The sequence below is a fragment of the Vipera berus genome (genome assembly GCF_964194415.1).
Source record: "Vipera berus genome assembly, chromosome: 4".
Taxonomy (NCBI): domain Eukaryota; kingdom Metazoa; phylum Chordata; class Lepidosauria; order Squamata; family Viperidae; genus Vipera; species Vipera berus.
In genome coordinates this window covers 66,641,850-66,667,222 of record NC_138206.1, presented here as the reverse complement: position 1 = coordinate 66,667,222, position 25,373 = coordinate 66,641,850, and the positions used below count along the sequence as shown (strand labels likewise).

At 35.2% G+C, this 25,373-nt stretch overlaps 1 protein-coding gene across 1 annotated transcript in view; it reads left to right on the top strand.

The window, feature by feature from the left end:
* The window catches only part of POLA1 (DNA polymerase alpha 1, catalytic subunit), a 275,468-nt gene that overhangs the window by 195,418 nt on the left and 54,677 nt on the right, over positions 1–25,373 (top strand). Inside the window, exon 36 of the mRNA XM_081327009.1 lies at positions 14,110–14,203. Coding sequence (XP_081183135.1) covers positions 14,110–14,203 — 94 coding nt within the window. The remainder of the gene's footprint in view (positions 1–14,109; positions 14,204–25,373) is intronic.

Sequence of the window (25,373 nt, the reverse complement as noted above, 5' to 3'; positions counted from 1 at the left end):
GTATCTATTAAGCTTAAGTACATTGGTGGACCTCTTAAGTATTAGCTAGAAGGAAAAGGTAAGATCTCATATATCTTGTTCTCACTTATATTATCTCTGAACTTTATTTATTTATTTATTTATTTATTTATTTATTTATTTATTTATTTATTTATTTATTCGGTTTATATACCGCCCTACTCCCGAAGGACTCAGGGCGGTTTACAAGGCAAAATTTAAAAACAATACAATATAAAATTAAAATAAAATTAAATTAAGTCTAGCCCGAAAAAATTAAAATCACAATTTAAAAACATTAAAACCCCTCAGTCCAGACAAGATAGCTCAAAGAGCCAGGTTTTTAGGTCCCGGCGAAATGAACGAAGGTCGGGGGCAGTCCAGAGTTCCGTTGGCAGTTATGCTTATTTGATACAGTATATACTAAGAAATAAAAACTTAAGATATTTAAAATTGCAATGTTTAAGCTAGATTCTGTATTGGGAATATTCAGTATTTATTTTTTGTGATTCTGGAACTATTGATCTGAATTATTCTGTCTGACATCACCACCCAACCAGGGCAACCTAACATCCTATGGTTGTTAGTAATTGTATTCTTCTACAGTTTTCGGCCCCTACCTATTTTTTCTTCAAACTGAGTAAATAGCTTAATCCAGGTACCATGTCTGATAGTTAGCCTCAGAAAAATAAACCTTACAAAAACAAATTTTCCCAGATTATCCCCTTTCAAAAAGCCTCACTTGATACCAAAAGCATCTCTTTAAATAGTATTTAAAATTTATACAGATCACACAACAGCAAAAGAAAACCTTAGTGAAAAAGATGTTATGTTGAAAAGACACAGGATAAAGAAAGGAGCGGTAGTTAGAGCTGTCCAAAATATGTTTGAAGAAAACCAAGCAATTTGCTTTGCATGTCTGCAAACTAAATCAAATCCTAATGCAGGGCTGTCAAACTGCCTGCCCATGGCCGAATGTGTCATGCCAAAACTGCGCCCACCCCATTGCCAGCAATGGAAAAAAAGTCGCAATACGTCGCAACACGTCATGTGATATTGCGTGTTTGACACCCCTGTCCTAATGCCTCTTTAACTGTAGTTATTCACTGCTCCTCAGAGTCACTGTGGGGTGGTGGTTTTTCTTTTTCTTTTTTATATCCTAAGTCTTGGAAGATTTTACCCACAACGTGGGTGGATTCTTTCTCAAGGAAACCCAGCTGCTATTTTCTGGGAAGAAAAAAATCCTCTAGCAAAGTTTTTCTTCAGTATCTATCTCCAAGACAGTTGATCCTTTATTACAGGTAGAAGAATTAGTCTAGCCCATGGGTGTCAAACTGGCGTCCCATGGGCCGGATACATCACGTGCAGGCAACGCCCACCCCAGCTCCACAAAGGCAAAAAACATCACATTATGTCACGCGATGCAATTGACTTACACCCGTAGTCTAGCCAGTCATTTGTGGGTATAATTCTGATCTAATAGATCTTTTTAGAGTTTGTATAGCTAAAAGTTCCCCTTATAAGTAGTCTTTATCTTACAACTACAGAGTAGAAAGATAGCCTGTACCGGACCTTGACTAGCTTGTTTGGAGCTGAAATCCTTTGGCATGCAGCTGTTTTGCTTTGAAAGCTGGCTGAAAGAACTGCCTGACAAAGGATTTCAGTTCTACTCTTGTTTGGATTTTGGCAAGGAACCTCTACTGAAAACCAAGCAGGCACAGAGCTAAGATCCTTCAGAGAGGAACTCTTTCAGGCAGGCCCCAGAGATGACAGGAAACAAATCTAAGCAGGATTTTCAGCCCCTGAACAGTGAGGCAGTGTGGTAAGATTAGTCTGCCCAGTCATTTGTGGGTGTATATCAGCATGAGACTCCTCATGAGAGAGAGATCCAATGCAACATGTGCAGGAATTTTTATTTACTAAGGGGCTGAAAGTCCTGCTTGGATTTTTGCATGAGGATTTTTGGGGGAGGGGGGAGAGGAATGAAAGGAGAGACTAACATATAGCCTGCATATGTCTCCCCAAGGTCTCCCCACTTCACACTCCTTGCCTGCGACTCTGCTTAATGTTCCATAAGATCACTTAATAACAGCAATTGGAAGTGATGGGATTGTGATCATTGAGTGAAATAGTCCTATGATATTTCGCTTAATGACTGCTTTGCACAGGGACTAAGATTCTGGTCTCAATTGTAATCTTACAGTTGCAAGAAAAAGTATGTGAACCCTTTGGGATTACGTGGAGTTTTGCATGAATTGGCCATAAAATGTGCTCCAAACGTCATGTAAGTCACAACAATAGAAAAACACAGTCTGCTTAAAATAATACTACACAAACATTAGCTGTTGTCATGTTTTAATTGAACATAAGATGGAAACATTCACAGTGCAGGGTGGAAAAGTATGTGAACCCCTAGCCTAATGACTTCTCCAAGAGCTAATTGGAGCCAGGAGTGAACCAACCTTGACTCCAACCAGTGTGATGATATTGGATGTGTTGCTGACAGCCGTCCTGCCCTTTAAAAACACACACCTGTTTTGGGTTTACTGGTCTCAAGAAGCACTGTCTGATGTGAACCATGCCTCGCAGAAAAGAGCTCTCAGAAGACCTACGATCAAGAATTGTTGACTTGCATGAAGCTGGAAAGGGTTACAAAAGTATCTCCAAAAGCCTTGATGTTCATGTGTCCACGGTAAGACAGACTGTCTACAAATGGAGAAAGTTTAGCACTGTTGCTACTCTCCCTAGGCGTGATCGTCCTGTAAAACTGACTGCAAGAGCACAGCACATAATGCTTAATGAAGTAAAGAAGAATCCTAGAGTGTCAGCTAAAGACCTACAAAAATCTCTGGCACATGCTAAGATTTTTGTTGACACATCTACAATAAGGAAAACATTAAACAAGAATGGAGTACATGGGAGGACACCACAGAGGAAGCCATTGCTGTCCAACAATATTATTGCAGCACATTTGAAGTTTGCAAAAGAGCACCTGGATGTTCCACAGCACTACTGGCAAAATATACTGTGGACAGATGAAACCAAAATTGAGTTGTTTGGGAAAAACACACAACACTATGTGTGGATAAAAAAAGGCACAGCGCACCAACATCAAAACCTCATCCCCACTGTAAAACATGGCGGAGCATGGTTTGGGGCTGCTTTGCTGCCTCAGGGCCTGGAGGGATTGTTGTCATTGATGGGAAAATGAATTCTAGAGTTTATCAGGACATTTTGTAGGAAAATGTACGACCATTTGTCCAACTGAAGCTCCGCAGAGGATGGGTGATGCAACAGGACAATGACCCAAAGCATACAAGTAATTCAACAAAACAATGGCTTCAGCAGAACAGAATACGCCTTCTGGAGTGGCCCAGTCAGAGTCCTGACCTCAACCCGATTGAAATGCTGTGGCATGACCTTAAGAGAGCGATTCACACCAGACATCCCAAGAATATTGCTACACTAAAACAGTTTTGTGCAGAGGAGTGGTCCAAAATTACTCCAGATCGTTGTGCAGGTCTGATCTGCAACTACAGGAAATGTTTGGTTGAGGTTATTGCTGCCAAAGGAGGGTCAACCAGTTATTAAGTCCAAAGGTTCACATACTTTTTCCACCCTACACTGTGAATGTTTCCATCTTATGTTCAATTAAAACATGACAACAGCTAATGTTTGTGTAGTATTATTTAGACTGTGTTTTTCTATTGTTGTGACTTACATGACGTTTAGAGTGCATTTTATGGCCAATTCATGCAAAACTCCACGTAATCCCAAAGGGTTCACATACTTTTTCTTGCAACTGTACGTCAAGCCTACTTTATATTGTTGGTAATTTAATACAGTATATTTGATCTTGATAGAGGGGCTAAACAGATATGAATTTTATTTGGAAATTTATTTACATTTGAAGATCTCATGAGAAATAGCTGAGAGTGCAGTCTTTTTGCTTTTTTACCTGTCGACAAAATAATCATATGTCAAAGAGACCTGATCAAATGTAATCTACCGTATATACTTGAGTATAAGCCGAATTTTTCAGCCCACTTTTTGGGCTGAAAAATCCACTTCGGCTTATACTCCAGTGAACAAAAAAAAAGAACTTCCACCCCCCCAGTTTGGAGAGCTGCTGCTTTCATCAAACATGGACGAAGGCAGCAGCTCTCCAAACGGGCTGCGGCGGTTTGGAGAGCTGCGCGCGCAGCTCCGCCGCCACCTCTGCAAGCCTCCGCTGAGAGAATGGGGCGGTGGAAGTTTGCCACCCATTTTCTCGGCGAAGACTTCTTTCGGGGGATGCAGCCTCTGTCACCCCCTTCTCTCAGCTGGGCAGCTGAGAGAAAGGGGCGGCAGAAGCTGCATCCCCCGAAAGAAGTCTTCGCCGAGAAAATCTCAGCGCCCATTTTCTCGGCGAAGACTTCTTTCGGGGGATCCAGCCTCTACCGCCCCCTTCTCTCAGCTGCCCAGGCAGCTGAGAGAAGGGGGCGACAGAGGCTGCATCCCCCGAAAGAAGTCTTCGCCGAGAAAATGGGCGCTGAGATGCCTCATTCTCTCGTCTCAGCGCCCATTTTCTCGGCGAAGACTTCTTTCGGGGGATCCAGCCTCTGCCGCCCCCTTCTCTCAGCTGCCCTGCCCTGGCAGCTGAGAGAAAGGGGCGGCAGAGGCTGGATCCCCCGAAAGAAGTCTTCGCCGAGAAAATGGGCGCTGAGACGCCTCATTCTCTCGCTCAGCGGAGACTTCTTTCGCGAGATCCAGCCTCTGCCGTGCTGCACCGAGAGAACAGCAAGCCGCCCCATTCTCTCGGCGGAGCACTCCACCGCCCCATTCTCTCGGCGGCTTGCCACCCCGTTCTCTCATCTCAGCAGAGACGTCTTTCGGGGGATCCAGCCTCCAGCTGCTGCATTTCCCAGCCTCGGCTTATACTCGAGTCAATAACTTTTTTCAGTTTTGGGGGGTGAAATTAGGGGTCTCGGCTTATACTCGAGTCGGCTTATACTCAAGTATATACGGTAATAATCTAAATGTAGAATGAAATCAGTGACATTTTTGCAAAAATTAATAGTCCTAATTTGTAAAACATCCTTATTTAATTTCATGACGACAGATGCTAACTTCAGGTAGTCCTCGACTTACAACAGTTGCAGCATCCCCATGGTGACATGATCAGAATTCAACCACTTGGCAACTGGCATTTATTTATTTACTCAATTTTTATAGCCACCCATTTCAGTCAATGACTCGTTATGATGGTTACAGCATCTCTGGTCAGGTGATTGCCATTTGTGACTTTCCCAGGAAGCTTCCAACAAGCAAAACCAGTATAGAAGCTGGATTTGCTTAATGACTGCATGATTCACAACTGCAATGATTCGTTTAACAGCTGTTGAAAAAAGGTTGTAAAATCGGGCATGATGCAATCACTGCCTTGCTTAGAAACAGAAATTCTGGTCCTGATTGTTATTGTAAGTCAAGGACTACCTATAATATGTTGTTATAAATTGGTATTCAGTCTTAAGTTTTGTTTAAAATAAAGGTAATCTTACATTTTAATTTCTGCATCATTCAAGGTGAGGGATGGGAAGAGATAGAGGAACATAGAACACGGAGATGTTTGCTGGAACACCAAGTCATTTTTGCACACTGTAGAAAAAATGGCTCTTTAAGAGAGACAATTTCCTGACAAGAACTTACATTGTTTCAAAAGAATTTGTCCTAAATTGCTTGATGGATGTGGAGAATCAGATGATAATGTGAGTCACCATTCTTTCTAATCAAATTACCAAAAGACTTCTTGTAAAAGTAAGTCTCTCTCTCTCTCTCTAGCCGTTGATTAATGAAGTGGTGCCTCTGTTTTGTATTAGAATTAATTGAAGTAATACAAATAAGTTATCTCTCTTGCCTCTGAAATTATCTTCTTTACAAAACAATTTAATAGACTTGGCAAACTATCTTTTCTCTTTTATAGTTCATAACATGAAATATAAGGAAAAGAATTGGGGGCAGGGAAAGAGAATGAATTATTGTGGAGACCATTACCATTTTAAAATACACACACACACACACACACACACACACACACACGTGTGAATACATGTTATGTAAATGATATGCAGTATGCAATCATGCCCTGACAAGTCTATAAGCTGGTTAGTTACTTCATTCATGTACATTAGTGAGATGGTTTTCATATCTTATTCAATTATTTTACGCATATTTCAAAATAGTAAAAAATCACTCTGAGTCTGCAAAATATGATGTGTAAATGCAAAATACTGAAGAGAAAAAAGGACAGAAGGTTTACAAAGTAGTGAATGCCATTCATTTTTCCTCCAGCACAGAGTAGTCAAGCCTAATAAGGAATATTATAGTGGCCAGACTGTTGTTCATCTTTCAGTATGCACAAATAGGCTTGGATTTTTTTTTCTTTATCTTTGAAGAATGTAATTGTTAGCTAGATCCACTTATACGTTTGTGTACGTTTATAAGCGAATAACTGTATGATTTTTGTACTGTGTCTGTGTGCATTTGTGTGTGCGTGGTGATGTACCAGTTTTGTAAATAATTTTATATTAATATCACAGTAGAATTACATGAAGATATATATTTACTTTGCTCTGCTATGTCAGTTTCTTAAGATTAATTAAATTTTGACTGGGGATGCTCTATTGGAAACTGTGAAACTTGCCTTTAATGGATAGGACTGTTGTCGAAAACCCTAAGGTATTGTCTTTCAACTTTGTATCAAAAAGGCAATTGTGTATAAAATGCAAAAACAATATGAAAGTAGAAGCAATATAAATTACAGAATAATATTTTCATATAAAACATTTTGGCTCATCTCCAAAGTGCAATATTATGATATGCATCAGTGTATAATTTGAAATCTACAGTCTTGAATTCTAAAAAATACACTTTCCTGAGATTCTGTGTGCATGAATGTATGAAAAACATTAGTCATCATTACAATCTTCTGAGCTATTGCTAAAAGAGATTTAGATCAGTAGAAATGCTGTCTAAGACGCTACCGAATTCCCAGAGACTTGGAAAGCCTTTCTTTTTGCTTAGTTTTAGGTAGATAGTAAAAGGATTTTACTTCACTCAACTGATAATACTTTTTGATATGTTATGAAAGATCAGTAATTTTATTTTAAAACAGTTGTTTTAAATGTTTTTAACAATATTTTTATATTGTTTTAATAGTTTAAAGGGCAGGGGAAAATGTAGTTGTTTTCACCATTGTGAGCTGTCTTCTGGGAGCAGAGTGGCCCATGTTACATAAACCTTAAGAATTTCATAGATAATTATGGATCTCCAATTCTTGACTTTTTTCTCAGATTTGTGTAATAGAAGAAGTGATATTTCATAAAGATATTTGAATAATTAAGCAGCAATCCCTTGCACCTGTTTTCTAGTTAATAATGTAATATTTTAACCATGGTCCTTTATTGTAGCTCATTTTAGAAGAGCAGGAGAAATTAGTGTGTCAGAGACATAAAATACTGGCTCATACAAGGGATGGAATTGCCTCTGCTATTTCTGTTAATTTGTAGCGTAAAAATTAATCCATACTCAATGCTGAAGCTAATTTTTTAAAATTGATTTTTAATTAGTGCAAACAACAGGTTTGTTTCAAACTGCTTTAGATAGCTTTAAAGCAATACCAATGGAAGAATTTAAGCCCCCTTTCCAAAAAAATCAAACTATATTCAGACAAAGAAAAAATAAAAATATTCTTCAGTTTTCTGATTCCATGAAAACTGAAGAAAATACTTAGGAAAATAACTATCTGGTAAAAATTCTGTTAAAATCTATTATAAACTTACTTGTATCAAATTTATCAGTAATTTTTTAAAAGATAGTTTTTTTCTCAACAAGATTCTGTTCCTTGACTGGTATACCCATAAATACAAATGTCTTAATCTTCCTTAATTGTCTTTGACATTTAAAATCTCTACAGCTTTTTGTTTTCTATTTATTACTAATTGCAAAATATGCTAGGTAACAACAGGGCAGGAGGTGTTGGTATAATTAAAAATATATGTGTGTGCATAACTTTTTTTGAAAAAAAATCTTACCCATTTAGGAAGTGACTTTCAATTAGCCTCTCTGCTAATATCAGGTCACTATACTCCATAGCTGATGCTTTATTCCTTCATTTGGGTTGTCAGTCGCTTGCTTCAGTTGGCTGGCAAAGGTGGTTGTATATCCATTACGAGCAACATAGCACTTTGCATTTCTGAATTGACAAGCAGCTATATTGACCTAGCGCTTATTATGGGTCAACAGCTGTGTTAACCAACGGAAGGACTGAGGGGCAATTAAAATGAATTGGCAAAAATATATCTTCCTAATTTACTCCAATTTGTTATTTATGCTAACATTGTATGGCTTCTATGGTGACACTAAACAGAATGGACCCAATAATGGCAATTAACATAAAAATATAATGGCTAATCAAATTGACAGCAACTGTTTCTCATCATCTCGACACACAATACATTATCAAAACAAACTATTATGAAGGAGGTAATTTCAGTGTTCTATTCAACCTGCTGCCTGTGTGCAGTCAGGGAGATGTGTACCAGCAATTACTGCTGAATCCCAAAAACTAAACAAATAACTTAATCACTGTCGTCCTCTTTTTTTCCCTTCTTCAGGAAGCAGTAATCACGATTTACTAAAAATAAGTGGTGTATAATAATATAATGATGATGCATTTCATAGAATAGCTAATAAGGAATAAAATAAGCTTCTGTGCTATGTCAAATACATTTATGTGGTATGGGTTGAAGTATAAGATTCAGATTTTTAAAATGCAATTTCCTGATTGGGCTTTTTAATATATAGCATTTTGAACATTGATTTCGTTAATAGATCATGGACTTTTTATGCAGAATGTTGACTATTTAAAATAAGAGGAATTTTCAATGTGACAAAACAGCGTATTTTTTACTAACTAACGTTCTTGATATAAATATAGAGCTGTAGGTGAAATTCCAGTATGTAGTATTCTTGGAAAGGGTTGCATAATGTGCATTTGAAATTGTATAAGTAATGATATTCCACATTTTTATTCTATTGCCAACCTGCATTTTAAGTTTTTTCAGATGCTAACATAATTCTGCTACCTTGTGTTGTTACAACCATGTCATGTTCCTTAAATATATATCCTCCTTTTACTCCCAATTGCTCTATACCAAATCTCATTCATTTATATTCTAGAGATACTAGCAAATACAAAATATTGAGAAATATAAAGTGATCAAGGATATTCAGTTGTTTTAATGGCAATCTGTTGTTTTGAATTTAGGTTCAAATTATATCCATTTCAGAGTACTAGCTGTCATTCAGCCAGGTGACCAAGTATTTCCTCTCCCATGTTTAAATGTCATTTTAATTGAAATAGCCATTCAAAATCTTGCATTTATTGTTCTCACTATGCTTTTATATCTAGTTATTTTATTTTTATCACTAATTGGCTGGAACGCTAATGAGGACACTCACTATTGCAGCATTTTATTATAGGCTTCATTGTTAACACAAGTTAATGACATAGGTAATTTCCTATATTATGTATCTGGGTTCTATTTCATTGTGATCCCATTTTATAAGGAGACAGGGAATTGGTCATTGAGCCACAAATGATATAAGGACACTGCTTAAAGAAAAATAATGCAAGGTGGAACTCCAGTAATTAGTGTCCAGTCTTACTTTGGATAAGCTGGCTGAATTGGCTGCTGACAGAATGCTAAAGAAATTAACATGATGCCCTAGTTACTTGTTATTTTCAATAAGGCTTCAATATTGTTTTAAATACTGAAGCTGTCCTGGTTTTGTCCATCAAGAATTTCCCACCAATCAGTCTTACTGGATACTTGTAGATCATTGGTTCTCAAACTTTTCTTCACCATGGACCCCCTTTAAATACCCTTTATAGCCACAGACCATGAAGATTTAACTGAAAATTTAAATCATGACATTTCTTCAAGCCTTGGTGCACCCCCTGTGATGACATCACAGTCTCCTAGATGTCCGCGGGCCACAGATTGAGAGCCCTGTTGTAGATCATACTGTTTGAAGGAAGGGAAAAAAGCTTTGTCCTTCTATGCATGCTTTATACATTGCTTTGTCAGTAATTCAAACCTATTTCCTTTTCTCCTAACTCAACAGACACAAGTACTGTATTCTTTCTTTGGAGAAAATTGTTATAATATCTTAATAATTTTGATTGTCCTACTACTCTATATTTTTGTAGACCTTCAGTATCATGTTTAGGTGCAGAATTGTGAATTATTTTCAAGAGTGGTTGCATCATACATTTTTATAGGAGCAGTGGTTAGAATGTAGTATTGCAGGCTAATTCTGCTGACTGCCAGCTGCCAGCAATTTGGCAGTTCGAGTCTCACTGGCTCAAAGTTGACTCGGCCTTCCATCCTTCTGAGGTCAGTAAAATGAGGACCCAGATTGTTGGGGGCAATATGTTGACTCTATAAAACCGCTTAGAGAGAGCTGTAAAGCACTGTGAAGTGGTATATAAGTCTTATTGCTATTGCTATATAAAGGTACTATGAGATATAATATTTCATTTATGATTACATGAACATATAATTTTATTTGTTTATTTATTCAATTTCTAAAGCTGTCCAACTCAACCAAGTAACTGGGTGGCTTATTCTCAAATTATAAAACAATTTAAAAGACATTAAAACAATAAAAACAAAATAAGTGTAAATATAAACAATAGTGGGAGAGAATAGAATAAAGTTGGATAGGGTAGGATAGGACAGGACAAGGAACAAGAACAGGACAGAACAGAACAGAATAGAATACTTTATTGGCCAATTGTGATTAGATACACAAGGAATTTGTCCCCATTGCATAAGCCTTCAGTGTACATCAAAACAACAATGTGATAATATCAAAGTAATAATCATAATAACGATACCAATAAGAGATGGTAGTAGAACATGAGAATAAAAGTAATACAGCCATACTTCATGGATAAATATACTTAGACATAAGACAATACTGTGGGAATTAGGTATTCAGCAGAGTGATGACACAAGGGAAAAAACAGTCTTTGTATCTAGTTATTTTGGCATGCAATGTACTGTAGCAGCATCCCAAGGGGAGGAGTTGAAACAGTTTATGTCCAGGATGTGAGGGATCTTAGATATTTTCTCAGCCCTGATCTGTGCATTATACACATCTTCAGTGGAAGGCAAGCTGGTTGCAATAGTTTTTTCTGCAGTCCTAACTATCTGTTGAAGTCTGTACCTGTCCTGTTTGGTAACTGTACCAAACTAAACAGCTATAGAAATACAAATGACAATTCTTCTTCAGAACTGAAGAAGCTTCTTGGATGAAACCAAGATATTTTCAAAGAAAAAAAAGCAAGAAAATCCAGTTGCCTTTTGGAAAAAGCACTTTTGGGACAATCATGAACTGGATGATTGAGAATCTCCATATATATGAATTCTAATTCTTCATTAAACATGAAAGCCAGTCACTTTCAGCCCAACCTACTTTATAGGGTTGCTGTTGCGAGCAAATAAGAAGTTGAAGCATTATGTATGCTACTTTGAATTTTACAAAATAAAAGCAGGATATAAATCTAATAATAAGCTACCTGGGGAATACTTGTAGTAACATTAGAGCTGTGTTGGTTGGGGACATCCCATTTTATGCTGTGATGTTGACTGAAAATGCAGTTGATCTGCAGCAAAGTTTAGACTTCTGATTTAATGCAACAAATACAATTTTAATATTAATATATGAAAAAGTAAGGTAGCTATGTTTGACATGAAAAGTGAAGTAAACTATTGTACAATGTACATATATTGAGTAAGTAAATTAATTTGTGCATTTTGGTAGACAGTCCACTACATATGTGAAAAAATATGAAGACATGTTAAGATGTCTAAATGTGGGTAGAAAGGTAATAGGTAATTTTATCTTTTGTGAGGAAGGAATTTGTCCAAAAAAGTAAAAGTAGCCATGTGTAACTGTTGCTTACTTTGTTATTGTGACAGAAAAAGTGAGCTGTGTGAGGAGAAACATCAACATTGTTTATTGCTGAATGAATGTGGATGTAATCCACTTACTCATTACATCACATGTAATGAGTGATCATTACAAAAGAAATATCTTATGCTGGGTTGATCACATAGAATTTAACGGGTTAAATCACCATCTATCAATGAAGGATGAGTTAATCGAAAGTGAGAATTTTAAAAAACAGGTGTGTTTGAATTGGTTATGGGCATGGTGAAGGGAAGGGTGGTTTCCAAGGATAAAACAATGTGGAGAGGTATAGCAACTGGTAGGTACAGCTGAATCTTCTTTCCTTCTTTTGGTTACTAATTCTTACTCCAATTCTGGGCTTTGCATAATATTGTTCATGTGAACTGGAATAACACAGTGGTATGTATGCAGTTCATTTATGATCCTTTCAATATAGCTACTGATGATCCTTGACAAATCATATTTCTTGTATCTTTCTCTTCACTAACTTCACTTCTCTGGTCAAGAAACAAAACATACCTTCTCATTCCATGTCTGAAATATATAGTTTTGAAAGAAGCATAAATTCAGGTAATATGATAATAAGGCGCACCGATGTAGATTGTGATTAATTAATATAACTTAATTCTAATCTTTTACAGCATTCATGCTTGCAAGGGCCTGTTTCTTTTACTATGGAGCTTAGTATCATATATTTATTTTCTGATCTTTCTATCTAGTTTTTTGATGATGTAAGCACTTGCATTCCTAAAGACCAGACATGTCAAACTCGTGATGTCATGCAATGTATCGGGACGGTTTTGCCATTGCTGGCAATGGGGTGGGCATGGCTTCTGCATGACACATCCAGCCCACGGGCCGGCAGTTTGACACCCCTGCTAAAGACTTTTAATCTGTTAGAAAAAATGAATCTGTTTCTGTGTAGTCAGATAAGTGAAGAGTACTGTATATTTCATGATTATATTTCTTCCTGCCTGCCATATGGCTATTAAAAAAGGAACAATCACAATAAATTTATTTTTTGCATAATCCTTTTTCCCAGCAGTACAATCAAATCTATTGGAAGTCTTAAATCTTATAAAGATATAAATTAATTCCACATTGCAGTATTTGCTGTGTGAGGGAAGCTTAATTGAAGAATAATTATTGTGTAACCAATAATTACTCCTGTAACCAATTCATTTAAGGCATATTTAACTGCATACCACTTTCAGTCCCAAACTAGTTATAGCTCAAAGAGGAAAAATAAACTAGCTATTCCCATTGAGCTGATAAGCTAAAAAATGCATTGAAAAATAAAAGAGAAAGAGAAAAATCCTTTCAATTAAATAAAGTCATAACTGTGAGAAGTTCTCTTGGGAAGTCCAGTTCTGCTTTATAAACTAAAATGCAAAGTAATCTAGTTTGTGTGTGTAATAATGGACTTTTATTTTTAAAAAAGCATGCACTGATTTTGAAGAAAGTCTTTTTAAAATATCTTTATCTTCAACAGTAAGAAAGCATACTGTTCAGTTCCAACCAGTGAAAAGTTTGTGACAGTATTATTCTACAGATAAATCTATCAACCCAAGTAATTTTTCCCAATCATTATTTACAGTCTGTAAGTTCAAGCAAAATCACTGACTCACAGGATGTTAAAAGAGATGTAAAGATAGTAAATTTTCATTTTAAATCTAACTTTAAATGTTCTCTGATAAATCAATGAATTATCCAAAAGCTCTCTGGAATGTCAGAGTTATTTAACTTACAATGAATGCATTTCTAAAGTATTTATTATATAAAAATATATATAATGTGTGTTAAATATACTTTTAGCATGAAATTATATTGAAATTTTCTTTTCTGATACAATATCATGTATAATTTTTAAAGTCATTGTAAAATGTGTGTATTGACTATATAGTTAGATGATTCTTTTATATCTGCATAACAATTGTATAGTTTCATGATTTAAAAACAAATCTATTAAAATCTGTATGGTAATTAATACTACATAAACACAAGAGATTTCCACTCTGATTTTTAGGAGGGTTGGAGATTTTCAAGAACATACTTTATTTATGTGCATCTGTTGTATGTGTTTTATTACAGTACTCTGACAAGGCCTTATTCACCCAGCTATGCTTTTACCGTTATATTTTTGATGTGGACTATGCAAAAGAAAAATGTACTGGTCCAGAGAAAGGTATGTTACAACACTGTAATTACCCTGAAAGTTTAAAGTGGAAATTTGCATCATAAAAGGCAGTCCTATTTTCTGGTGTTAGGCCAATCTGCCTCATTCTGTTAACATAATATACATAAAGGTACCTGACTGCATGAATTAAGAAATTGTATATAAGAAAGATGTATGTCATAATAATCATCTGTATATCTCTGACTGCTGAAAGAAATGTCTGGGAAATTTTACCTTCTCTTAAGTGATTGGGAATGCTGGTGATTTAGCCTTCCCTTTGCTGGAGGCTTTTTTTCTGATTAATCTTTTTAGTATTTTTAAAATATACTTTCAATTTTACCTATATAGTGAGATTATATTAACTAATGTTTATACTTAATTGTATTTTAATATATGCATTTTTATAAATATGTACATTGAATGACACGTAAGACAACTATACAAAATATAAAAGTAAAATTATACACCTGTGCAAAATATTCAAAGGAAGCAGCTTTCCTTGAATTATTGAACCAGCTTTGTCCTCACTAAGGCTGCTTTAAGGATTTTCCTAGATTAATGACCTACCCTTGCAAATGTGTAGAAAACACTGCTGCTTCAACTGTAAAACAGTTCTGGGCGCCAGTTATGTAAAGACCTAGAACCTTAGGTCAGCCAGCACTGAGCATCTTTACTCCTAATAAGTCAAAAGTTTGGAATAGCATTCTATGATATTGGGAGTGGAGGGAGAAAACTATTATTTATTTTGATTTCCATTCACTATAGATATTCAGAATGATTTACAAGTATGAATTGTTTGTGGTGTTCTTGTTAGTTGCAAAGTCGTGTCCGACCCATCATGACCCCATGGACAATGTTCCTCCAGTCCAGGCCTTTCTGTCCTCTACCATCTTCTGGAGTCCATTTAGGCTCACACCTACTGCTTCAGTGACTCCATCCAGCCACCTCATTCTCTGTCTTGCCCTCTACCATCTTCTGGAGTCCATTTAGGCTCACACCTACTGCTTCAGTGACTCCATCCAGCCACCTCATTCTCTGTCTTGCCCTCAACCTTTCCCAGCATTAGGCTCTTCTCCAGTGAGTCCTTCCATCTCATTTGTTTGTGGTACATTATTCTTAATGGAGTGGAAAACATGTATTGATGATTGCAAATATTGAATCTGGATATGGCTGTATACACACACACACACACACACATACACATGTACATACATAGACATATTCACACACAAACATAAAAAAGTGTAAGGGTATAGAATTTCATTTCTCTGATACAGGTGGTCCTCATTTAACAACCATTCATTCAATGATCACTCAAACTTATGATAGCACTGAAGAAGTAGAAGTTAAACCAATCTTTGGAATTTTGGGCATCACAAAAGCCCACAGTCACATGTCCATGACTTAGAACCTTCCCTGCCAGCTTCCCACAATCAGTCAATGGGAAAGTGAAAAGAAGTTGTGGTCACATGATGCCCTGGCTTTACAACCAGTGTAGTCCTCATTTAACGACAGTAGCCAGGTCTCGCTGAATTGCTGTTGCTAAGCAGCGTGGTCATATGACTTCATGCGACATCATTATAACTGCATTTCTTACCTATTTTTGTTGTTAACTGAGGACTACTTATAATAAACGTAATTAAAAAATGGAGTGCTCGGTTAACTAGATATAGTATCTAAAATGTATGTACTGAAATGAAACCTGTTTTATTTAAAGTAGAGTGGTTTTGAGAATAGGTCAGGTTCCTTTTAAAGTATTAACAAAGTTCATCTTTTGTTTTTAATCAGAAGCTCATTTGAATCCATCTCATATGGATTATATAAATCTATTTATGTTTCTATAAATTTATATGTTTCAGTGCGTGAAAACACAACAGCAAACAACAACAACAACAACAACAACATAATAATAATAATAATAATAATAATAATAATAATAATAATAATAATAATAATAATAATAATAATAATAATAATAATAATAATAATGTTGGAAGGGACCTTGGAGGTCATCAAGTCCAACCCCCTGCTCAGGCAGGAAATCCTATACCATTTAAGACAAATGGCTGTCCAGTCCCTTCTTAAAAACTTCCAGTGTTGGAGCATTCACAGCTTCTGGAGGCAGGTTGTTCCACTGATTAATTGTTCTGTCAGAAAATTTGTCCTTAGCTCTAGGTTGCTTCTCTCTTTGGTTAGTTTCCATCAGTTGCTTCTTGTCCTGCCTTCAGGTGCTTTGGAGAATAGCTTGACTCCCTCTTCTTTGTGGCAGCCCCTGAGATATCATGTCATCCCTCGTCCTTCTCTTCATTAGACTAGACATTCCCAATTCCAGCAACCATTCCTTTATATGTTTTAGCCTCCAGTCCCCTGATCATCTTTGTTGCTCTTCTCTGTACTCTTTCTAGAGTCTCAACATCTTTTTTACATCGTGGTGACCAAAACTGGGTGCAGTATTCCAAGTGTGGCCTTACCAGGGCATTGTAAAGTGGTATTAACACTTCACGTAAGCTTGATTCTATCACTCTCTTAATGCAGCCTAGCACTGTGTTGGCTTTTTTGGCAGCTGCAGCACACTGCTGGCTCATTTTTAAGTGATTGTTCACTAGGACTCCGAGATCCCTCTCACAGTTGCTACTATTGAGCAAGGCACCACCTTTACTATACCTGTGCTTTTGGTTTTTCTTGTCTAAATGTAAAACCTTACTTATCACCCTGTTCTCATTTAGAATTAGTTACTAAGTACCCCACAATCTTGTGATCATGTTTTGTAATCTTCTTTGCTTGCTTCCCCATCAATGGGGGAACTGGCAGGAAAGGTTGAAAGTTGTTGCTGCCTCCTGACAGGACTTTGTCTGATCTAATCTCTGAGGGTTGACTGAAAAGATTGTCTAAGAAGGGGAGCTGAGCTCCTGAACGTTGGAGCTCTTTTCCTGCAGTTCTCTTCCACATACAGAGGAGAACTGAATTCCTTCAGCAGGCAGCTCTTTCAGCCAGCCCCAGGAAACGAGAGAACCAAAATCCAAGCAAAGAGTTGAGAGGCACTCCAGAGTGACAGCACAGTAAGGAAAGGAGTGCAGGACAGTGCCTGGGAGATGTCCAGTGGAGGCCATGCATAAGTGTCTCTCCGCTCAGGCTGAAAATCTTGCTTGAATTTCTGCAGGAAGAATTTTTACTGTAGCTCCTGAGCAAAGACTCCCCATCCTGGGATTCCATCAGTTTAATGACCCTCAATATTGCTTAATGACCACAATCACTTCACACAATGACCAAGATTTCAGTCCTAATTGTGGTTGTAAATTGAGCACTACCTGTACACATTTCCCTAATGAATGTATTTTTGTCTGCTGTTTTCCCTAATGTATAGTGTTTAATGTGTTATTTAGAAAATATATCAGACACTTTAGAAAAGTAAAAAGATGTAATGTCGTTGGTGTACTGGTGTACTCAGAATATACAAATTAGATTGGTAAAATTCATTCCAAACTAATTATCCTACTTAACAAATATGTCATTAATTGGAGGTCAACTCTTTTTCCAAAATATTATATCAATTTTTATAAGAGATTTGAGAATTTTTTTCAAGATTATTATAATTTCTGAAAATAAATTATGAATCAGAATGATTACAGCTATTATAAAAGCAATGGAAGACTGTTGTATTTGTGTCCAAGTTGAGGAAATCCAATATACAGCCTAAGGGCAGTGAAATTGACAAATGCAACTGGTTTAAACATTTTGGGGAGCTATAATGATAAGGAACAGGAAGAAAATGGTATGGGTTAATAATTATCCAATATGTTGCTGATCTCAACTATATACGGTATTTTGCTTAGTTTGTAAGGAGCAACTTGCAAGGCTGCAAAAAAATTGCTGGCTGTGGATATTTGCTCTACAAGACAGGCTGAAGCTCTGCAACTTTTCAAGGTTTAATAAAATGAAGAATAGATCTGTACATGACATATTTTCTTTTGAATATTTTATTTTAAGTTCTTTTGCTTAACATTTTCCTAACCTAGCAATAGAACACTTTAATTCTAAGGACTTCTAGTATTAGTATCAGAAATATCAGACCAATTATTAAAGTAAAAATGGAAGGATAGATTATATTGAATCACTGATTAAAGAAGGTTGGATATTAAAAGTATTGTGTATATTTTTAGATCACTCCTTTCTAAGATCTTTAAGGTATTCGTTTTTATACTGTGCATTTATTTTAAAAATAAATCCATGCTCAGCAAATACTTTTACAAATTTATAGCAGAATTTTACACTAGTCCTTCATAAATATACTAAACATGCTCAGTTAACTTTCTGGATGAATAGACTGTAAAATTGTATTTAGAAAAATGAAATGGTTAAGCTGTATGACCTCCAAGGAAATGCAAAGTCTAACTTGGAATATTTACTTATATCCTGTAATTTAAACATTGTTTTTTCTCTTGTGCTCATGACTTGGTGTGCAAAATATCAATGCAAAGTGGGGGGTTTTATGGATGAGTTGCTAGAAAGCTTTATAAGGAGAGCATTCATCATGGTGGTATTTTTCAGTGATACTAATGGGGGTCTTCAGTATGTCTCTGCTATCAGTTGACAGTTATTCAGAAAAATACAAATTGCATATTGTAACAGTGTCCCCAAATAAACTTACGAATAAAGTACAATAATAAAAAGTGGGCATTTCTATAAATTAAGACAATTACTCATTTACTGTAGGCACGAAGGAAATTATAAGAATTTATGTGCATATTAGGATGCACACAGTTAGGATGAATTGCCTTTTGATTAGTATGAAAAGGTAGCATTTATGTCATTATCTTGATAATCGAAAAGGATTTTTAATTCAACCGCTCAAACAACTAATAAAACTGTACCTATCTACCGGTATATCAAGCTAATTTAAAAAGTAAAATCTTTTTACCATATTCACAAGTTTGCTGATAACCAAGTACATAGATCTCTAGTTAAAATTAAATATAATCTCTAGTTAAAATTAAATCTTTCCAGAAAACCAAGTAGATTTAGCCCCATTTAGTTTAAATAATGATTTACAGTATACTCAATTTCTGCTTGAGAAAAAAATTACACTTCAAAAATGCTTATAGAATAGAAAAATCTTAAAAACAGTTTAAAGAGAATTCAAGTTTTAAGGTATGCACTGTGTATTCTTTGGTGTTTTGAACATCAGTATTGAAGAAATAACAACATTTGCAGCACTGAAACATCAATTTAAACTTTTTCTAGCTAGTTTCAAATGTCTCAAGAGGATTTTTAGTTGATTTACTGTGATTTAGGATAAAACACATGTTTGATTATCACTAAATTAGTATAATTATGTCTTAAGATGATAATTCACTATCTTAATATCTATAAGATTTTTCTTTAATTGTCAATAAGTAATTGATACACTAGACTAATCGCTGATATTTATTATTTGTTTGTTTGTTTATTTATTTATTTTATGGAGAAAATACAGTTTTTAAGCAATAGGAGAGATTTTTTTTTGTAAATGTATTGTGGTTATATAGTTGATAGTTTTTATTTCCATAATGTTTTTTACTACATAATTATACATCTTAATTACGTAATTACCATCATAATTATTATGTAATTATGTGTAGTTCCACTAATTACAAAATCAGGAAGTATAATTATCTAGTGCAAAATTTCTAAAATCTTATTTTATGAACTGGAGAGTATTTAAAAGACCAACGGGTAAACTAGGAACATATTCAACCCAACATTGTAGGCTAACACCATATGCCTAACACATATTTTCTTATTTTGATATGCTGATTTAATTTCTGGCCTCCAGTTTTTGACTACAAAACTAAAATTGTTTCTGGCATCTGCATTTGGTAACTTATGGAAGTAAAATAAAGTTATTTTGCTTTCCTATGTCATCTTCATCTGAATTTTTTCTCAATTTTTGCTGGTATTGTTAAGTATAAAGGCTTTAGTTGCTTTAATTTCAGTAACTGCTTGTTTATCAGATGTATAATTGTACATTGGAAGTAACTGCAACTCTAAGAAATCAAGTTATCAGATATAGCCATTAGGTTTTTACTGTATATGAAAGATAGGAGTTCTAGTCTCAATATGGCAGTATCTGATTTGGCTTCTGTTCTTTTTTTGTAATATAATGCAATTCTCATATAATTAGGATTATAAATTCAAGCTATTGTATATATTCTAGTTCCTATCATTTTTATTGAACAAACATTTTATTTATAAACATATTCTCATCAATCATCTTTTATTCAATAAGTAAAATAAGTCATTGACAAGGATGGGCCCTCATCGAAACTGAACAAATAAATAACCAATATATAAATATTTTCTGTCATGAATGAAGGCAAATATACATGTCCCAGGATAATGTTGCAGGATCCAGTCTGGGTTGGTCACCGAAGCCAGAGGTTTAGTTTTTTGAGCTTTCAGACTCGTGCTGGAACCCATCCTCAGGGAACTTCTCTCTAGCAGAGTGTGTGCTTTGGGCTATTCTGTGTGTGGTATTTATATGGTGCCCTATATGGTTCTCGAACAACCAGGCACCATATAAATACCACAAACAGAATAGCCCAAAGCATACACGCTCCTAGAGATAAGTTCCCTGAGGATGAGCTTCAGAACAAGTCTGAAAGCTCAAAAGACTAAACCTTTGGTCTCGGTGACTGGCCCAGATTGGATCCTGCAACATTATCCTGGGACATGTATATTTGCCTTCATTCATGATAGAAAATATTTTATAAATCAAATTTATATTTATATAAATGTAATTATATAAATTATATTTTATATTATATTTTTACAAAAGAAATGTCCTTAAAATTAAAACCAGTGAAGTGGATATATCCAGCAATTCTTTCGACCTTTTTGTTTTTGAATGTTTGGCCATCATTCTATATTATACAGGAAGAATAAAGGAGACTATTTGTAGCTCAAGGTTCAAATGACAGGGTCCTTTGTGCTTTCTCAGCTTGGTTGTTTTCTTGCAGACATTTCATTACCCAAATTAGGTGACATCATCAGTATACAGGACAATTCTATGACCAGTTACTTATATGGGCATTCAACATAGTTCAGTAAATATGTCCTCTTGACAAGATTCCTAAACTCTTGCTGAAAGTTCAGCAGGCAGCTATATAAATGTTGTAAATGAATAAATTCATCTTTTCTTGAGAATATCAGCTCCATTTTTAAAATGTATGTGAGTTTAACAATTGATTCATTGATTGACTATGTGCCATAAAATCAGTGACTACACAGATAAATTTTCACACTGATGATTGCCTCTAACTTGGCCTTTAGGTCTTCCAACAATGCCTGCCTTGCCTGAGTCTGCCTGCCTTCCTGATGATCATCCTCTTCTTTTTCTTTCCACCTTTCCCAGAATTAGAGCCTTTTCCAGAGTGTTAGCTTTTCATATAAAATCTCCAAAGAAGGATAATTTCACCCTGACCATTTGTGTCTTGAGTGAGAAGTATGGACTGATTTGTTTGATGATGCATTTGTTTTCTTGGCTATGTTAGGCAGTGGTGTCAAACTGCTGGCCAGATTTGTCACACAGAAGCCGCACCCATCCCAGCTCCAGCAATGGGGAAAAAGTCGTGATACATCGTGACATGTCACGTGATGCGGCGAGTTTGACACCCCTGATCTCAAGTATTCTCAGAAATCTTCTTCAACACCAAAGGTCAAAAGTCTCATTTTTTTCTATCTGGCTTCTTCAAAATCCAACTTTCAGTTCCATAAAGTATCCACAGGGATACTTTATGGAATAGTCCATTGCCTGCACTATTCTAATCTTTATAAGTATAGACATAACATTGCATTGGAATATCTTTTCCAAGGACTTCTTGACTGCTCTATCAAATGCTAGTCTGCGGTATTTCCTGACTGCTTATTCCTTTACTGTTGGTGTTTTTATTTATTCAGGCTTTACTACCCATCTCATATACATGGGTGTACCTGGCAGTGTACAATAAAAAAAACCATAAAAACAAACATTAAAATTTACAATAAAAAATTAATACTGGTTAAAAAGACTAAGAGACAATACGTTTGATATTTGATTTGATTCCAAAAGGCAAAAGCTATCTATTAGTTCAATACTTTCATTGATCTTCTTTATATTTAATTTTAGTTCCATTTTTGCAACTCAGCTCTTTTGAGTTTTCTTAATAGAGCTTGCAGACACTTTTCATTTTTGACTATCGGAGTGTCATCACTCTAGTGAATCATGATAACCAGGGGGGAAAAAAAACCCCAAAACCAAGGATGAGTTCTAGGAAAAATATGCACAAGATTCTAAGTGAATGCAATCCAGAATGAAAATTTATCTCTGTTAGATGATAAAAATGGATGCAAAGGAACATGATGAGCAAGAGTACAGAAAAAGCGAGTGGATCATTTAGAGCAGGGGTCCCCAACCCCCCAGTCTGTGGACCGGCACCAGTCGATGGCACGTCAGAAACCAGGCTGTGCAAACAAGCAAAGTCCCATCCATGGATTCAGGCAGCGCATGAAACCACGCCCCCTCTGGTTCATGGAAAAACCTCTCCACGGAACCGGTCCCTGGTACCCAAAAGTTTGGAGGCCAATGATTTAGAGACACTGGAATAAATGAGAAATGGTCATTGCATAGTGAGGTTCTTATTTGGAAAATGTCTGTTTTAAATATGTAGCTTAAGCATAATTCTGTTAATGTGTATACATGGCAATAATGACTCTAAAAACATGATTGATTTGCTTGATTATGACATGCAATTGAGAAAAGTGGTGAAAAATGTAAGTGTAATGAGGTGTTGTGAATGTGGGACAGCTCTCTTTTTGATAACAGCCAAGATTGCTGCTTGTTCTATTCTATCAAATGGTTCTGCTTCTGTGGAAACAAAACAGCCTGACTGATAAAGAACTTAAAGATGCATCTCTTCTCATAAGTTATACCTAGGGAAAGAAAAAAATGTTTCCTAGTTACCTCCAAATGTTTTAAACGATTTGCTACATCAGACAGGTCAACATCAAAGTTCTAGTATGCTTTACTAATAATATATGAGAAAAATCATTGTGTCATTTTGATTTAAGCAAACTCTTTTGTTTTATATGCCTGCTTGATATTATCTATGTCCTAAATTGCTTAAATGAAATAGCCCTAGTTTGTAACTTCTGTAATTTTGCCATGAAGATGCATATCTGTTTTAGTATAGCTTGTGAATTATTTGAAGTTAAAACCTAGAATTAAAGAAAAAATGATAACCTGAATCCCCAGTATTCTTCATTCAAGTATTTATATGAGCATGCCATTCATTATATGGGCAATCAAGCTAAAATAGATATCATCTTTATAATAGGAATTTACTAAGGCTAAAAGCTGTCTTTCAAAACCTGAGAACCCAACACACATGTAGGCTGATTTCATCATCTTTCAGCAATATTAATTGTTATTTTACATTGATATTTGTTTTTATTTTTTGCTACTAGGTTCTTACAATAAATATTGGCCAAATATAACTATTGTGCAGTTTTTAACCTCTGTTTACGGGTGGGGGAGGGTGTTCCTGAAATTAGTCTTATCAGGGTCATACCTGTCAAATACATATCAAAATGTGTTTTCTATCTGAATTCATTTAACTTCAGATACAAGAGAATTATTTTGACATGAAAATATTATTAATTATAATATTTTCATTTAAAACAGATATTTTTATATTACAAAAGATGTATATAGTGGAATAAACGAAAATAAAGGAAAGTGAATGACAGCCAGAACTATTTTATGTATTAGATAGAAGCAAATAATCCATTTAGTGCCAAGTACATGAACTTAGAATTAATTTTTTGAGCTATTCATGTGGCTGTAGTATGTTTTTATAGCTGTAGGTTGCCTATTTAAAAATTGGTTGAAATAATAACAGAAATAGTGAAAACCAATTTCAATATTTGACATCTTTTATTTTTACTTTATATTGTATTTTAGATGGATGGAATCTAATTAGATCATTATAAAAATAGATATCTTGATTATTTTCCTGATTGAATTAATGGATAACCCAGTTGGTTTTTCATATAAGAAAATATTGCATATCTATGGAAAGTTTCTCTTGTTTCATAAACTGATTTGAGTTTATTTTATAAAGAAAAGGTAAACAGTAATGGAACAATATTATGAGGGTAAGCTGACTAAGTGACTTAAAGTTACTCCACTGAAAATTGTACATCAAATAATTATTAAACCTTCCTCACTTAAAAACACAGAGCAAATTTGTAATAGGATAGCATAGGAAAACAACTTGCCTTGCTTAAAATGAAGTTATAAATACAAATAGTTTTATGCAAAAAGTAAAATTACCTGAAATATTCACTATCCAACATAAATAGGGCTATATTATTTAATCAATTAAATTTATTTATTTTTTTAAAATAAACCAACTATAGTTAAATGGAATAACAATTGGAAAAAAACTTTGCAGGTGTTAAGTAAAAATGTTTTAAGTGGTATTAAGCTTTCTCTAGGTGCTGAGCATCCCTGAGCATAGAACCAGTTAAGCAATTCCACCTTTACAAAAACCTCCAACATGTCCCCATCTTGTTCTATAGGACTTGGGGAGTTGGTCATTTGGTGTAGGGGGTTGAAGGAGAGGAAATACATCATGAAATGAATGCCTTGCATTTCATTTCTGCTAAAAAACAAATTATTTTTCCTCCAAAAATAGGACTTATTTATTTTACATATTCCTTAGATTTATTTTCTCCAATTAGAAGGCTGAGTGGTTTACAGTCTCTAAATATAAAATATAGGACTAAAATGCTGTAAATAAAAAAAACAGTAAAGAACAGCAAACACTGAAAAGGTTCTGTTCTAACTACATTAAAGAGCACCCACAGCTGGGGGTGCAAGCTGAACTCTTGCCCAAAGGCCCTTTGCCAGGTCTTCAAGGCTGTCCAAATTCTTTATTTAAATGAAAGGGAGAAATCCTGTAGTGAGAATATATTAATTTAACTAAATGCAAATTTAGTTTAGTTTAGTTTAGTTTTATTGAATTTTTATACCGCCCTTCTCCCGAAGGACTCAGGGCGGTGAACAGGGCATATAAATAGAAATACAAAAGTTAAAAAAAGGATTAAATTATTGCCCAATTAAAACAATCAAAATATAAAAGCATAGAACCCTAACATTCCC